The 18,740-nt window shown below is 38.9% G+C and overlaps 1 protein-coding gene across 2 annotated transcripts in view; it reads right to left on the bottom strand.

The window, feature by feature from the left end:
* LOC136884354 (CREB-binding protein) overlaps window positions 1-18,740 on the bottom strand; it is a 263,590-nt gene that overhangs the window by 116,789 nt on the left and 128,061 nt on the right. For both annotated transcript variants that reach the window (XM_067156476.2, XM_067156477.2), the window contains exons 17-19: window positions 13,267-13,556; window positions 13,001-13,158; window positions 47-127 (exon numbers count right to left, since the gene is read on the bottom strand). In XM_067156476.2, the coding sequence (XP_067012577.2) occupies window positions 47-127; window positions 13,001-13,158; window positions 13,267-13,556 (529 nt within the window). The remainder of the gene's footprint in view (window positions 1-46; window positions 128-13,000; window positions 13,159-13,266; window positions 13,557-18,740) is intronic.

The raw sequence follows: 18,740 nt of genomic DNA, 5'->3' as shown, positions 1-18,740 counted from the left end.
TGGCCTTAATTACTGACTATATAATGCTATTAAAAATTGTACTTACGTTTGAGGTTGGGTTGGATCATCACCCAAAGTGACAGTATCTCCTGGGATGTCGTTAAAACATTTCTGGCAAAAGGTGTATCTGTCGAAGAAAAGACCGTATGTCTTGAGGCTGTGATACATCCAACCACAAACACACAAAAGGTGCAGGGCAGGATGAGGAACATCAGGAGAGAATGGAACAGAGGAAACCAAAGGTTATCACATGAATAAGTTAAGAGTGAGTAAGAAGGTTATCATTTTTTTTCTAAAGAAAGAAGAAAATTCTATACACAAAAGGAAAAATTCCCAGGATAGGTCATATCTATATATAAATTTCTCAGGTTAAGGAAATTAGCAAGAGCAGAACATACAAGTTTACGAAGTAGCTGGAGAGCAGCAATTTACCAGGTACAAATTGCACCTTCATTTGTAAGAGCATAGGAGACAAGAAGAATGGTAATCTTTTATTGAATCATACAACAGAGTGCAAAGAGGCAGACGTGGGGAAGCCAAACCACTATCATTATCAGCTGTTTTCTACATCCAATCTTATACTATTGCTGCATGTAAATGCACGCAGTATCAGATCAAAAGTATCCAGACATTCATCTCTATATGTAAGCCTGAGCTTTGATGTCACTACAACTGCCACTGCTAGTTTAAAAGATGGCTGAGGGCTTGATGTTGTTCAGTAATAATAATAATAATAATAATAATAATAATAATAATAATAATAATAATAATAATAATAATAATAATAATAATAATAATAATCGTATGGCCTCAGCTACCGTGTGCAGACATTTCGATCTGACGCCATCTGGCTGTCTGCTCGTCAATTTCGACGTTCCGTTTTACTCAAGGCCCACTAGATGGCGGACAGTGTAAACCGGATCTCTCTTGGGCGACTATGGCTGAGATTTAATGAATTTTGTCAGGTAAATACCAAATGTATCACCAGAGATCTTTTACATGCCGACATCGTACGTCATGGAGTGTCGAATGGACTTTTGTCCGCCCTTCAAAACTCCGACTGCCTCTGCCGGATTTGAACCCACTATCTTGGGATCCAGAGGCTGACACTCTACCACGGATCCACGGAGGCAGTGCTACGAGATAACTGCAGAATGGGTGGAGCAAGCGAGTTTAGCAACTTTAAACATGGAATTGTTATTGGTTGCCACATCAGTAAATCAGTCAGGAATTAATTTGTAAAGTGGAAACAATAAGAGACAACCACAACAAACCCAAAACTAGGTGTGCTGATCTGACCTATTGTAATCCTATTAAAACTTACATGTTCTGTGTTCTGACAGCTCACAGTTGTAATTTCAGATTGCTGTTACTACGGCAACCCACACACACCTCCCGTTTAAGCCAATCCCGGATAGTGATGCGCTTTCCCTACCCTATATGCAAGTTCTTTGTATTAAAATTGCACAATACAATAAATAAAACTGTATGTCCAAACCTTATACCTTTTCTCTCTACGAGGTCGAGTATGAAGCGAGATAAATCTTCGTAGTGCCATTGTTTGTGGCATCACACACAACCATTAACCTAGCTCAAGGGAGATAGGGGCATCTTCCCTATCCTCCACGTCAGTAAGCCGGTGTGAAGGAGAGCCGAGTTCAGGCAGGGACCCAGTATCACGGGGTATAACGTGGAACTCATGCCCAGGGTTACGGGTAAAGACCTTAACAGCATCTTGGGCAGAGAAGGAGACCTTCGGAAAGGCGAAGATGGTGGATGAGGCAACCCATACTCCCTGGGGAAAATTAGAAGAGGAAACCACTGCCTTGTGGAGAAGAGGGATCTTCAAAGGCTCAGGGAGTAAACCCCGAAAGAAAATCCTCAGATGCGTTAGGCTTAGCAGGTCAGCAGATGAGTAAATTTGTACTTGATTTCAACTACAATACAAGCCTCGGATGGAAGTTTAAAAATGGAAATGTAATTGACAAATCTCTGACTACAGTTGCATGGTATGACGGTCATCCTGATGTTCGTGCAAGTGTTATATCAGAGAACAAACCCGATTTGGAACAATAAATATTTTAACAATGAATGAGAAGGAAAATGAACTGATTGACCTAATGGAGAGATGAAAACTCAACATCTTGGGATTAAGAAAGTAAAATGGAAAGGGAAAGGAATGAAGAAACTTTTTTTTTTTTTGCTAGTTGCTCTACGTCGCACCGACACAGATAGGTCTTATGGCGATGATGGGATAGGAAAGGCCTAGGAGTTGGAAGAAAGTGGCATGGGCCTTAATTAAGGTACACCCTCAGCATTTGCCTGGTGTGAAAATGGGAAACAACGGAAAACCCTCTTCAGGGCTGCCGACAGTGGGATTCGAACCCACTACCCCCGGATGCAAACTCACAGCCGCGTGCCCCTGACCGCACGGCCAATTCGCCCGGTGAATGAAGAAACTAAGAAAGGGGTACACCTTGCACTGGATGGGTAACAGTAAAGACTGAATGTTTCAAAGACGGGACGTAGCGTGGAAGAAAAAGAAGAGTTCCTCAATGAACTGGAAACACATTGTTGGAGATGGGATCATGATAACGGCAGATCTGAATGCTCATGTGGGAACTGATAGAATGGTACAGCCCCGGCATTTGCCTGGCGTGAAAATGGGAAACCACGGAAAACCATCTTCAGGGCTGCCGACAGTGGGGCTCGAACCCACTATCTCCCGATTACTGGATACTAGCCGCACTTAAGCGACTGCAGCTATCGAGCTCGGTCATCGATTTTATAATAACAGACCGAGAATGGGGAAGATACGTCATGAATATGAAGATAATCCCTAGTGAAAGTAATCATAGATTATTGATTGTGGAATTAAAACAAGTAAAATTCCCTAAAAACGTATTGAAGAAGAAACCAAAGATCAGGATTTGGGAATTGGAAGAGGAGGATAAAAGAACTGAGTTCCAAGATTGTATAAAAAGGAAGTTGCCTAACACTGAAGTACGAAGTGTGGGACAATTTAATACAGACATTTGTGGAAGCAGCAACTGAGGTATGTGGGAAAACAAAAGCAAAGGTTAAGCAGACACGGTGGAGGACAGACAAAACAAAAACAGAAATAAAAGAAAGGAACAAGGTGAAGAAAGAAATGGATAAGGAAAAGCAAAAAGCGTATCAAAGGGATGAGAATAACATAGAAAGTTTACATGTGGAATACAAAAGATTGAAACTACAAGTGAAGAGGAGTATCAAGGAAGAAAAGGAGAAATGTTGGGGAGAGTTTACCAACAAAATTGTGCAAGATATTCGAGGAAATCAGAAACGATTATACAGAGTAATAAAATCAAAAAGAAAAATTCAAGAAAAAATCAAAGCATTAGAGAGGGAAAATGGATCCATTGTACGTGCGAAAAGAGTCTTCAGAAGGTGATGGCAAAGTATTTTGAAAAACTTTATAATGGGGATGACTACTTGGAGGAAGGAGATAAGAAAATGGAAATAATAGATGGAGAAAAAGAAGAGAACCTGATAACATAGTTGGAACTTGTAAGGACAGTGAAAGCAATGACCAAAGGTAAAGCAAGTGGAAAAGACCAATTCAATGCTGATATGATTAAGGCAGCAGGAAGCATTGGACTATAGTGGCTATACAGACCCCTCAATGCCATATGAAAGGATACCTGAAGATTGGCAACAAGGAAGCATTGTACCACTGTTCAAAATCAGAAATAGGAAGAAATGTGAAAATTATAGAGGTATAAATCTATTATCGCATAGACTAAAAATAATAGAGAAAGTCATAAACAAAAGACTGAGGAATATAATAGAAATACAGTTAGAGGAAGAACAATATGGCTTTAGACCAAATAGATCAACAATAGACTTATATTTACAGTGTGAACGATAAAAGAAAATCATATGGAAAGGAACAAGGAAATCATCCTCGTATTTTTGGATTTGGAAAAAACTTACGATACAGTTACGAGAAAACAAGTATGGGAATGCCTACCAAAAAGAAATGTAACAAAATCATTAATTAACAAGATAAAAATGTTGTATCATGAGAGTAAAAGCAGTGTACAAGTGGGGAGTGGTGACAAACATTTTATAAAAAAAAAAGTCTCAAGCAAGGAAGTGCACTGTCGCCATTATAATGATGGATGAAATCATAAAATGTGTAAAACAGAGTATCAGTAGTGATGAAGTGAATGCTTTAGTATTTGCAGATGATGTGATGTGGGGAAAGGGAAATAAGGAAGTACAAAGGAGACTGGACATTTGGAATGAAAATCTGAAGGAGTTTGGAATAGTAATCAGTAAAAAGAAAACTGTAGTCATGCACTGTGGAAAACAGAAACAGACAAGCCAAGTGAACATAGACGGAGAACGGTTAGAAAATGTAGAACAGTTTACATATCAGGTTAGCATTATTAATGGAAGTAATGAAATCAACACTGAAATAAATAACAGACTAGGTAAAGGTACGACATTTTATCATCAAGTCAGAGAGCTTTTATGGGATGACAACGTACCCAAGAGAATGAAATTAACATTATATAAACAGTATTTCATACCAATTGAAACATACGGACTAGAAACGCTGGTAACTAATGAGACAAGATAGTAAGATCCAAGCAGTAGAAATGAAATTTTTAAGAACATCGGTTAAAAAGACAGAGAGATAGAATTCAAAATATTAAAATCAGAGAAGAGCTAAATATAGAACATAGAACAGAACATACAGAAGGCAAGGCTGAGATGGTTCGGACATGTAAAAAGAATGGGAAAGGAATGAGTAGCAAGAAGGGAATTCGAAAGAGAAGTTACGAGAAAGAGATCAGTTGGAAGACCGAGAAGAAGGTGGATGGATCAGATTTGGAAGGACCTTAGAAGCTGGATTGGATGTGGTAGAAATAATGGAGCAGGAAAAGTGGAAGGACAGAAAGGAGTGGATGAGGCTTTTTAACCACACCCGGGCGAATGCAGTGGGACATTGATGATGATGATGATGATGATTATGATGATTGAGTTTTATGACCGGATGCCCTTCCTGACGTCATCATCGGAGGAGTTAATGAGATTAAACTAATGACGTAAAAGTAAATAAAACTGATCGTATTTACAGTATATGATGGCTTAAAAGTCATGTGTTCACCATTTATAGTTTTCTTTATTTTTGAAAGTTTAGAAATAATGCATTCCAACAAATGAATACAATCCTAAATTTGTTAAAGAATAGTGTAGAATATATTTATATACAATTTATAGTTCTTTGTATAAAGAGGTCACTGCAAGAAATGGGAGGCTATCACATATTAGACAGCCCATCCCCCCCCCCAACCCCCCTTTGCCTTTTGCAGCTATAAAAGTGGGGGGAAAAAGACAGATCTAATACGCGATGAAATACAGTTATGAGGCAGTCAGATGGGATGTTTGTGTGCAGCAAATAGCAAGCGAACGATACATGTTAGACTTCAGTGAAACTTGGTAGAGGAGTATTATACAACCTGAGAAAAGAGATTTTGAAAATAAATAAAAAATCAAGCCTTGTAATAATAATAATAATAATAATAATAATAATAATAATAATAATAATAATAATAATATTGATGACCCGGTCAGCTTGCGTGGGGGTCTAGCTCTGAACTGAATAGGAGTTAGGCATAACTCTATGTAAGACACTGGGGTGGGGGCCCTCAACCCCGACACGGCGCGTCCCAATGGCTGATAGGGAAAGTTCCTGTAGATATGCAGGACAGGTGCGAATAAGGCATAGCCAAATAAGCACCCGCGGATCAACTGAGGGAACAAGGAAAATGGTCAACGGCCTCGACGGCATAAGAGGATTCATCCCGATGGCGGAGAGGGCGGAAGAACTGACTGAAATCCACTTCGCGTCTGACTTGCAGCAAGCGGCAAAGTGGTCAGCGTCTGTTCACCAGAGGTGCGGCTGGAAATGTATGTTCTGGAACTATCCACTCCAGTCCTATGAAACTGGACTACGGTCCAATACTTGGATAATCAAGTACCATGAGGCGTGGCAGAAAACAAATTTGTACCCCAGGTGGTAACCAATCCACTGCTGACATTAGCAGCACAACCAGACTATCGGATTCTGGGGAGTCTGGCTGGACACGCAAACAGAGGGAGTCGGAGACCTCTGGCCAACTTCGCCCAAACAGCAAAACATTTTTCGGAACACTGAACATAAATTCTCTCTTGCGGGCAGGGAAGTTGTACGAACTAGAGCAAACCCTAAATGATCAAAAAACAGAAATACTGGCACTCCAAGAAACGAGGCTGACTGACGAACACGCAATGGATTTCGGGAACTACAGACTCTTCAAAAGTAAAACAGACAAACGGATTCTCAAAAACACACCCCATTTAGGAGTTGCATTTGCAGTCAAGAAGAGCATACTTAACTCAGTAATAGGTGTGAAATGTGTAAACAATAGGCTAATGACAATCACCCTAAAGTGTGCAAACAAATCATACACACTGATCAATGCACATATGCCAGTCAATGAAGACAATAAAACAGATCGCGAGAAGGTAGACAAATCCTGGGAAATACTAGAAGAAACAGCATCAAAAATTCCTCAAAACCACGTCAAAATTCTGTTAGGAGATTTCAACGCTCAGCTAGGCAAGGAAAAGAAATACAGGAAAACAGTTGGAAAATTCCCAGCACATAAATGGACGAACCACAATGGACGGAGATTAGTCGAATTCTGCAGGGCATTTAACCTTAAAGTCATGTCGACTCACTTCAGGAAGAAACCTTCTAAACAAATGACATGGAGATCACCCAACTCCCTCTTGGGCGAGTTTCGAATTGACCACGTGGCAATTTCGTACCCAAACCACAGAGAAATTATGAATGTCCAAGTAAGGAAGGGTGCAAACATAGACTCAGACCACTATCTGACAAGAGTCAAACTACAGTTGATACCCCAAAGGTTCAGAAGAAGGAAGCAAATAATTCCGAAATTTGATACCAGTCGGATCCAGCCATCTCTCACCGAAGAATTAGAGAAAAAGCAGTCCAAAAATTGGCAGCAACTCAAGACCAAACTAATTGAAACAGCACAAACACTGATTCCTCTGCAGAAAAGAAAAAAACACCCTTGGTGGAACGCAGACTGTGAACAAGCCATCCAATCCTGGCAGAATGCATACAATAAGTGGAACAGCAAAAAGACCGATAAGAATCACAAAATGTTTTTGGCAGTCAGGAAAGAGGCAGCGAAATTAATCCGACAGACCAAAAGGAAATTCGAGAAAGATCAACTACTGGAAATTGAAAAGGACTTCGAAAAAAACCACACACGAAATTTCTACAAGAACTTCAAAACAAAGCTAACAGGGTATCAGCCACAAAACCTTTGCTTTAAGAAAGTAAATGGGCAATTTGCACTGAACAATCAAGAAAACTGCACCGAACTTGCAAGGTATTTTGAAGAACTGCTTAACTGCCCAGAGCCAACACAAAGATTTCCACCGCAGGAACCTGACTTCACAAACCCAAATTCAGTACCACCGGATGAAGAAGAAATTACCAGACAGATAAAACGACTTAAAATGAATCAAGCTGCAGGTGAGGATGGGATCATAGCAGAAATTCTCAAATCAGCAGGCCCAAATACTATAAAAGAATTCACCGGTATCATCCAAGAGATTTGGGAAACAGAACAAATTCCAGAAGATTGGAAAAGTGCACTAATTCATCCTTTACATAAGAAAGGAGACAGAACAGATGTAAATAACTACAGAGGAATCTCATTGGTATCTGTTGCCTACAAAATTTTATCTCAGTGCCTTCTCGATAGAGCCCAACAGCAACTAGAACCAAAAATTGGAGAATATCAAGCAGGTTTCAGACCAGGCCGTTCATGTCCAGAGCAAATTTTGAACCTAAAGTTAATCCTAAGGCATCAGAGAATTTGTAGCAAAAATGTAGTTTGTACTTTTGTTGATTTCAAAAAGGCCTATGATTCAGTTGATCGTCAATCACTGTTTCAGATATTAAAAGAACGGGGTCTAGACCGGAAAACACTCGCAATTGTAAAAGAGACATTGACAGACACAAAATCTAAGGTTAAATTCATGGGGGAAATCTCAGACCCTTTTCCGATCAAAACAGGAGTAAGACAGGGAGATGGGCTCTCTCCACTACTCTTCAACTGCGTCCTTGAAAAGGTAATACAGGAATGGCGCAAACAGAAGTCTGCCCTCAAGATTGACCAACCAATCACTCTTGGTAGGGGCAAATTAGCAGTAGACTGCCTGGCATTTGCGGACGATCTGGCAATCTTAACTCGTGACGTTTCAACAGCCATAAACCAGATCGAACTCCTGAAAGAAACAGCGGAAAAAGTCGGCCTCCAAATATCGTTTGAAAAAACTGAATTCATGACCTGCAGCAAAGAAGCCCCTAAATTCATGGAGACAAAATATGGCAAAATAAAACGGGTCCAGCAATTCAAATATCTCGGTGAAATAATTCAGGAGAATGGAATGGAAACAAAAGCCAATGAAGTTAGATGCCAAAAAATGGAAACTGCGTATAGACTCACCCAAAATATCTATAACAAAAAGTGTCTCTCCAAGCATGCTAAACTAAGACACTATAATACAGTTATAAAACCAGAATGCCTCTATGGATCAGAGACACTAATTTTGAACAGTAAAACTGATCTAGAAAATATTCAGAAAAAGGAACGCAAGATCATTAGAAAAATTTTAGGCCCAAAACTCGTAGATGAACAGTACCGCCTTAGAGGGAAACAGGAAATCAAACAATTTTCTAACATTCACAGCGACATCAGAAAACGCAGATTAAGATTCTTTGGACATATAAAAAGGATGAACCCAGATAGACTTACCAAGCAAATAGTTGAATTTTATGAAAACCGAAGTAAAGCTAAAACGGACACAATAAAATGGATTGGCGAAATTAAAACAGATCTCAAACTGGCAGGAATTACACCTGAAGACATCCAAAGCCGGGTTATCTTCAGAACCAAAGTTCATAAGTGGCAAGTTGACCAAGAGGAAAAACCAAAGAAGAAGACCGGAACAACATGGTCTCAAGAGAGAAAAGAAGCACACAGCAAACGAATGAAGGAAGTGTGGGCACAAAGAAAGGCAAATGCCTGTCTCTAAGTACTTTGCGTAGTCCTAATGGGCTCATTCGCAATATATATATATAATATTGATGATGTTGGGGCATAAGTCATGCAAACTATTTTTTTGCCAATATTTCCATAGTGCTGCCATACAATGGTCATATGACCTGGAAAGCATGATACTCATATTACATAGACATACTACGAGGTGGCAGGGCATTGGACACGTACCACACACTAAGCATGTGATGTTTCGAACATCACAGCATGTGATAAATTATTGAACTGTCTAATTAATTGATAATATGTATATATTTCATCACTGATAGGTCATTTTTAAATTAATATGTATATATAGGGTTTTAATCATCCATTTCACATCATTTCATTTCTTTGCATCGCGGCTATAACGTATTCTGAACGAACCACATATTGGATAAAGTATTTCAACATCGTTCATATTAATAGCTTGCAGTAAATTTTCCAATAGCCATTGTGAGGTGACCATAGTCAGCACGCTAATTTCAGCCCATTTCCAGGAAATGTACGTCATCAAGTTTACGAGAGACCTTACCCTCTCCACCTTCTGAAGAGACAGTTGAAACATTATGAACGCCGACTTTTCGAAGTTCGCTACCTGACGCTTTGATTTCGCGGGAAAGTTCAGCCTATGTAAATGGACGTAATGAAGCAACGTGATGGATTCACAGCAATACATAGGAGAAGGGATGAGACCTCGAATCTTACTGGACCACGTGATATGGCTGATGGACGGAGACTTTTGAACCTATATACTTCGAAGACAAGAGCTGGAGAGGACATTCTTATTCTTACTCTCAGACATAGAGACACTCTTGGAAGACACTCTTACTACGATTCTACGTCTGCACATCGGAGAAGATTTTAACTTAGTTCACTTCGCATCTGAGTATATAATACTCAAAAGTTACTCTCATTGGGACCTGTTATCTCAATGACAAGAGGTAGTCAACGGGAGACCGGTTTTGACTAGCATAGGTGAGGAGAGCTTTTATTATGAATTTAGTTATGCTACTGTTCCGTAATACGGAAGAATACAAGTGTATTCTCTCCATGAACATAACCCAGGATGGTTTTGCATTTAAAATTAGGACTCATTACGACTTTATGTAAGGAGTACAGTAGGAAGTGTTAAAGGCAGGAAAAGCAGAAGTAGGACTGGAATCCAACAACAGATTACGCAGCCAGTACGAGAGATCCATCATCAATCATCAGCTTCCAGATAAAAGAGTCTACAAATGGTGAGCTAATGGCTTAAATTACTGCAAGTCTACGCGTTACAATTCAAGTTCTTAAGAGTTCATTTCATTGAATTTTTCTTTTGCTTCCGTAAGTTCAGATTTCGTTAATACGCCGTTACGTCATGTTTTTCATCCTAATAAATAGCTGTTTTAATTTGTATTTTCTGAAATTATTATTAATGATCCTTAAATTCCAAGTTAGTGTACTTAATGATTTGTGTTCCGTCACCTCACCCCTGGGAGTTTTTTGAGTCTCATTACGTATTATTATTATTATTATTATTATTATTATTATTATTATTATTATTATTATTAATTATCAACTTTCATTTTCAAGCCATTAGCTTGCAGGCTGGTGCCCATGGGATATTGTTTATGGAGAAACAATGAGATATCATTTATTTATATTAATATTAAAGTGACCCTCCACGTTATAATTTTGCCACACATCTGTGGGCCGAGTTGGTACGTCACAAGCAATAGGATTCAGTAATGAGTTAGGTTTCCTAGAGAAGGGATGTGACAAGGCAAGAAGAGGGGGGGGAGGAGGGGGCGTACATCAAACTGGCTGTTCGCCGGGGTCACAATGCCTAAAAACGTCACAGAGCTTGTGGCAGCTGTGCAGAATAAGGCCCTTCCATACCAAACTCCCAGAAGATGGGCAGCAGCATTTCAGCATAAACTTGAAACAGATAGTGACGTCCAACGGTTCGGAAGACTGGACTGATGTGTTGTGTGCAGTAATTATCCAGTGAATGGACAGAAGATAGACAATACTTGAGTTATAAGCCAACTATCCATAGAATTTTACAGGAAGATACACATCTGCGTAAAAATGCATCACAGGTACCATGTGCAGTTATTGATGTGCAAAAGTGGACACGGTATGACCTGTGCTCAAACCACTTGGTATACATCCAGCAGGAGGGCAAACTAATGCTAGAGAGAATAGTAACCGTGGATGAATATTAACAAGAACTGAGACACTAGTCTGCGGAATGGGGACATGCAGGATCACCACGAAGGCAGAAGTTCTGGCAAAACTCTTCCCCCATGAAGCTGATGGTCCGTCTGGCTTACGATGTCAGAGGCATGATTATTACAGGACATTTCATTCCAAATGGCATGACAACAACAGCAAAGTACTACAGAGCCATCCTGCAGAAACAGTTATGTCATGCCATTAGCGAAAACAACTCTGATCTTCTCAACAATGTCGTCCTTCTTCACGACGTCAGACAACATACAGCAGAGGCTGTATGATGGCAACTACAGCGCTGGGAGGGGGAGTACTGGAACACCTGGCATGCTCACCGGAGCTGTCTCCATGCAATTTTGACTTCATCCACAAAGTTAAAGAATGATTACATGGGAGATGGTTTGGGACACCAGAGGACACTGGAAACATAAGATTACAAAATTCATACATGGCGAGATGACTGGTACCCGATGTCTCCCGAATAATTGGCAACGTGTTGTGGACAATCTAGGGGACTACATTAAGGGTTTACCATAAAGATTACCGTACTCTGAGAATAAACATTACGTAGCACAAGGATTTCCAGGCCAACAGTTTCCCTGCTTTATATCCTACACCCAATATACCTACTCTGCATTATTTATACATTCCACAGCACCTTACACTCCCCACTTCCATCTGTACTTTTCCAAGTGTTGTACATCCTGCAATCGTGTGGGGGGACAAAAAGGTTGTTGTTGTATGTATATATATATATATATATATAGAGAGAGAGAGAGAGAGAGAGAGAGAGAGAGAGCGAGAGTGAAACGGTTGCTCTCGAACAGAGGAGAATCAAACTAGACAAGGCATACCGTGCCTCCAGAAAAATGTACACCTCAAAACACCTATCGATGAATGTCAAACTAAAACATTATAATGCAACAGTCAGACTGTCAGTCCTCTACGCAACACGGTTGCTATCTCTAAGAGGATCCCACTTAAGAGCCCTCGAAGTACAAGAAAGTAAGTTCGGGAGAAAGATAGTAGGACCAAGGATCCTATCAGATGGAAGGTGATGGAACAAACCAAACTGTGAACTCTACGAACACCAAGAAACCCTCATAGATGCCATCAGAAAAACACGGCTTGCTTTCTACAGACACCTGTATAGAATGGATTCCCACAGGCTGTCCTATAAGATCTTCAAAGTAGCCAGCAAGGGTAAAGCCACTGGATCAGTGAGGATCCAACAGGTAGAGAAGGATCTGGCAGAGCTTAAGCAACTACTATTCACTTATCAAAACCAGACCCTTCCTAACATCTTTTACAGAATCTAATTACAATGAGACCAGCAAATGGTCCGAGCAGCGCAAGAGTTCAGCCAGAGAAGGAAGGATTACTGGGTCAACAGAAAAGATCAAGGTACCAAGAAGAATGTAGTAGCCAGACCTACCATTAAGAACACCACAAGCAGCAACCATCAAAAACAACAACACAGCTAAAGCACAAGCACTGTATTCCTTACGTGGCCCAAACTATCTTTAAAATAAAAATAATCATAATAATAATGATGTTATAATGCTAAATGAAACTCAAGAAAAGTCTGGGAGGACAGATTATTTTACCTGTTTTGGTAACTGTAATATTTAGCATCACGAGGAATGGTGCAGAGCTGCTTGCCATAACAACACAGCACCTGAGGGTTGAACGTGTATTTGCGCCCACAGCAATAGCCAAGAGACTGCATAACCGGATCAATCTCCTGCTCGAACACTTCAGACAGCTACAACATAAGCACAACAAATATCAGATTTATTCTCCTTTGAAAACCATTTACTAAATACATACTAACTATATTCCACAGTTCTGAACATCTAGCAAAGTGGTTTACCTTTGTGCAGTATCTGTAGACACGAGAAGTCTTGCGGTTGTATAGCCAAGCATTGTCGAACATTAGCCAAACATCGTCTACATATTCCCATGGATCTGTATACTGCCCCGTATCCAGTTTCCGCTTCACCGTCGACAAGTCCATAGCTTTCTTTACAATATCAAAATAATCGGGGATGCCGAGGGCTTGGGGGTCAACTGGCTGCCGGAATGGTAATGACTCTGGATCTTGGCGGTACAACTTCTCTAGAGTAGGCATTAGGGCCTGCCTTAACTCATCGGGCTTGAATACTGAGCAAGAAAAAAAAAGTAACAATGTATTAACATGAGAAAAATATGAAGCCTTAGCTCTCTCCATCAGAACAGACAAAAAAGAAAATTAAATGACAGTCTTCAACTCACATTAGTTTTTAAGATCTGCCTTGCCTACATAGAGGTATTCTTGAACAGTGATACAGCCAATAATAGAAGAATTTGAGTAGCAAATTGTGTCACTTACAAAACACGTTTATTATCTGCTATTTAATATGAAAAACTGTGCAATTCAAAAATTACTAGGGCATCAAAACATGAATTAATCAATAAAAATACAACCACCTCAAAAAGATATGAAGAAACAGTAAATTTATTATCCGAGTTGATACAATTTATAGAGTACATTAACATTTTTTGTAACAAATCAAACGCAATTGTGGTTTCTGTGGGCCCTACAGAAGCCCTAATTTAATGTTTACATTTGACGTTTGAAATTAACGTAAAATAGTGTTAGGGATAATCTACATTTTAACTTGAAAGCCAATTCTTACATGATTATTAGAAGATACACTTTCAAAATAAACTGAATTTACCTGTTCTTATGTTCCATCCCTTAGTCACCACTATCATCACAGTTTCCATCACTGCTGCCTTCTGAGACACCATTTGCAGAATCGTTTGTTTCCCATACTGTAGGGTAATTATTTAATTATTTATATGAATTTACAGTCTCAACCTTTTTTTCCTAGGGTCACTTTGTCCTCTGTTGAAGTTTTTCCCCCTTTGCAGAAAATCATGAGCTATGTTTTGTTGAAATTGATGCTGAAGTCATTTTCATCAGCCCAGAGATATAAAGCATATATGTTTTTTGTAGTTCATATCTGTTCGATGAGCCCAGAATCATATCATCTGCATACGTATATAAGGATAGTGATTTTGTTGTCTCTAAAATCTTTGTAATATCTGCAGTTGAAATACTGAACAATAAAGGACTCATTGGGTTTCCTTGTAAACCCCATTTGTCTGGGTACTCTCTAGTGATCCAGTTACTCCATCCCTTGTTTCCAAACTGTTGAAAGTCAAAATGTTCTGAACTGATGTGATTTCATTTCCTCCTTTTGTCACGACATCCAGTTTATCTAAAAGTTTTGTTCTGTTAATTAGATTGAATGCTTTAATGTAATCAATGAATATGGTGTGAAACTTTCCTTTCGGATGTCTTAGAGCTTGATCAATGTCATTTAGAAGATGGCCTATGGCTTGTAGTGTTGATCTCCCTTCTCTGAAATCAAACAGTTTGTCAGGAATTAGTGGCTCTATTATCTTCGTGAGTCTCTCAGTGAGTAATTTTGCATAGATTTGAAAAATATTGTTTCCCAAAGCTATTCCACAATACAAATTTGGATGCTTAGCGTCACCTCTTCCCTTATGGAGTACTTTTCTTACAGATTTTTTCCATTCTTCCAGAATCTCACTGGTGGTTAAATATTTGTTGAATAGTTCTGTCCAAATTTTGATTAGTACATCTGCCGAATCTTTTAGTAGCTCATTATAAGTCATATCTGGGCCTGTAGCTTTATTGTCTTTTGTCTTCTTTATTGACGATTCTATTTTGTTTACTGTGAATAAGGAGATCTTCTCTATCTCGAATGATTGTCTTGTATTGGGTAGAGAACCCGTTTGTTCGGAATTCAAGATCCGCGTGAAATGCTCCTCCCACTTGTTTATCGGAATCTCACCAGGTGTTGTAATTGGTCTTCCTTTAAGAGCAATGAAGGGGTCTTTGCGGGCTTACTCTGCCTCTAATAACGCTTACTTTTCGATAAACTGCGACTTCTTACGCTTTAGAAGTTTCTTGTATTCCTTCCTCTCCTTCGCGCATTTTTCTAAGAAAACTTTACTGGAGTCAATATTATTGTCGCGGCCACCAAATTAGGCGGGTGAGGAAAACTGCGCTGTCATCAGATATGGGAACGGCAAAGCGACAGATGGTCGAGAGTCGCTTACCTCCGAGCACGGATTGGCAACACTGATCGTGCAGTGCTGTCTAGTTGAAGTCCATCCGCTCCAGGCCACCTTACCTGAGTAATTCCCTGTCATACAGTTGTTGAGCTCGCACCCAAAATGCAGTTAATATGGATAGTGAATGTGAATTGATTTGGGCTCAAGTCAAGAGAGAAGTGGCAGAGAGGACCAAGACATTCAAAATAAAGGACGTAGAAAAACTCGCGTCAGAAGCCATTGACCGTGTGACTGCTGCAGATTGGGAAAAGTGCTTCAATTGCGCGGAAAATCTTCATACAGACGTTTGGGCCACGGAAATAGTAAGGGACGAAAGAATGGAGCCATTCATCGTCAGTATAAATGACAACTCGACAGATAGTGAGATTAACCTATTCTTTAGAGTAGTTATTTTTTCATATTACTCAGTACAATATACAGTATTCAAATATTCAAAGTTATAATGTAATAAAACTGATACGGATCAATATGTAATCCGAAAGTGTTTACGGCGTCCTGCAGGCTGTGCTGGCGCGCGCGCTCCGAACTGCCTCAGCCAGCGACATTTACATGATCGCTTTCCGGGCCACTTTCCAGGAAAATTACAAGACTCACGGAAATATGTTTCAGATAAAAAATATAAGTCAGGCACTGTTTTACATTTTTCCCACAGACAAAATTTTATTGGCTGAAGAAATAAAAACTTGGCCGGTTACTGAAATTTTCAATACACGATTCTAAGTATTTAAATTTACTCGTTCAAGATTTGATGATTTTGCATCCTTTTTTTCATGAAGTCCAAAAGAGCTCGAGTATGTATATATATATATATACATACATTTATTTCATGAATTGACTGATTAAATAAGGGCAATTTGTTAGGGCTTTTTTTTTTTTTTTGCATTTTTTGCCGTATACAAGATATAGGTCATTTTTGGAGCAATTTTACATCATTTTTTGTATTTTTAATTATTTTCTGGTAAGTGTTATATTTTCTTATATTTGGATATTTAATTAATATTATTTATGTTGACAATACTTCCCTATTATGTTTTATAACTTGCTCAAAAAAGAAAGTAGACTTGAAACATTACCTCCTGCCACTAGTTTTCATGGAAAGAATATTTTCAACTTGATTACACTTCCAAGAACACATACTATAAGCAGTACCTGTTTCCCTTATATGTAAGATGGTAGACCTTTACCAATCATCAGTACTGTTCATATTGAATGGAAACAATTATTGCTGTACAGCTCCTCTGCTAAATCCCTACTCGTACAGAATCGGTTGGTAAAAATATGAAATCTAGGAGTCCCAGTCAAGTCCTGAGTGAGTTCTTGGCAAAGATGCATCACAATTCTTGTTGTGAAGGGCATTCCAGGAGGGATCAAGGAGTTTGCTATTGCAGAACCATACTATGGGATGGGTGAACACAAATAACCTGTAGCAGGATCTGCAGCAGCATATATTATGTGCAGCCCCCATTTACAGAGGTTGTTTCCGATCTCTGGTAACAATTTTCGGATGTTACTGTAGCGCTGCATGGAGCATGTCAGGTTCAGTGTTCTGGGTAACGACCCAGTCTTTTGAGGTGATGCCTGTGTTAGCATTCAAAAGCATGTAGCTGCAATGATGCTGAAGCAAATCAACTTGTACTTTTGTAATGCCACATTAAAACCCTTTATAACGCAAACTACAGCTACTTTGCTATTATTGAAGTGTGCAAGAAGTGAAATTTTACAATGTCAAAGAAAGGTTCAGTTGCGTGTTGAATAAGACAGGAAAGACTCGTAGGGATTAATTCTGAAAGTCAAGAAACAAGCGACCCTATATCCTGTGACAAGCCGTCCTCCAGAAGTCTCGAGGACAGTCAACACACTTGTCTCCGGCAGCAAACAATCCAGCAAAACAATAAGTCACTGCACATAAGTTGGGGATATCTTTAAAAACTGTTAACACTATCATCAACCAGGATATGAACTTATAAAAACATAAAAAGAGCAGGGTTCACGAATTGTTTAGTCGTCACAATACAGACTGGAGCACAAACAGTAGAAAACTCAATAAGAATCATGTGGCACGAGAACAACAGAAATTTGTTTTAGACATATCTCCACTATGTGTTTGCAACAAATCACACGCGATTTGCTGCAGGGTGAAAAGTGAAAAAAAAAAATTTTAAAAATAAAATAAATTTTAAAGTACTCAGAATGCTCATTGAACCACTTCGGTCAATCATTTTCTGGTCACCTTCTTCGATAGGCTTTCTTTCTGAATTGCCCCCAGTAGCTTTCCATTTGTTCTGATCATTTCTGTCATTCTGCATCTGTAAATACCCTTTCCATAGAATGTCATTTGTCTATTTTTATGTTCTTCAATTTCTTTAAATTTTCTGTTTCGTGTTGCAAATAGTCCAGAGATATTTCTAGTTCCTCCATACTCTTTTTTAATTTCCTTAATCCATCCTGCTTGTTGCTTCAGATTCCAGAGTTTCTCTATAATTTTTCTTGGTTATCTGGTTTCTGGTGTCCTCATAATGTGAACATAAAAAATAAAGAGATCCTCATCTTCCATACAGTATCTGTGATGGGCTCCATTCTCTTTACACCACTTCATTTAGCACTATCCACCATTGTCCATCTTTTTAATATTTTTCATTTATGCACGTTCTAGCTATTCTTCTCTCTACTTTTAGGATGTTGTTGATTCCGTTTCCCTGAGTGAATTTAAGAAGAGTTTTGCTTCCGTATGTCACCTCTGTTTGAACCACTGTCTTGTAAGGTTTTATTTTGTTTTGATCGATGGATAATTTTATTGTATGTTGACCACGTTAATTTTTGAGCTTTTATTATTTCTTTCTTGCCAAGCAGGCTTCTCATCCAAGTCGTATGTTATAATCTCTCCTAGGTATTTAAGATGTTTCACTGTTTTTACTTTTCTGTTATTTACTGTTATGTGGTTTATTACTAGTGGATCTGCTATTATTATCAACTCAGTCTTTTTTAATGCTATCTCGAGTACTATTTTTGTGCTCATATTTTGTATACTCTTGTATATATCTTGTATACTTCTTGAATGTTATTAGATAGTAACACTAAGTTGTCTGTGAATCCCAAGCAATTTTAAATTCGGTTCCAATTTTTATGTTCTAAATATTTCCTTTTACCATTCCCTCATCACATATTCTAGAAAACAGTTGAAAAGTAACAGTGATAAAC

Source organism: Anabrus simplex, chromosome 12 (genome assembly GCF_040414725.1).
Source record: "Anabrus simplex isolate iqAnaSimp1 chromosome 12, ASM4041472v1, whole genome shotgun sequence".
NCBI classification, from domain to species: Eukaryota; Metazoa; Arthropoda; class Insecta; order Orthoptera; family Tettigoniidae; genus Anabrus; species Anabrus simplex.
This window is presented reverse-complemented; position numbering and strand designations above follow the sequence as displayed.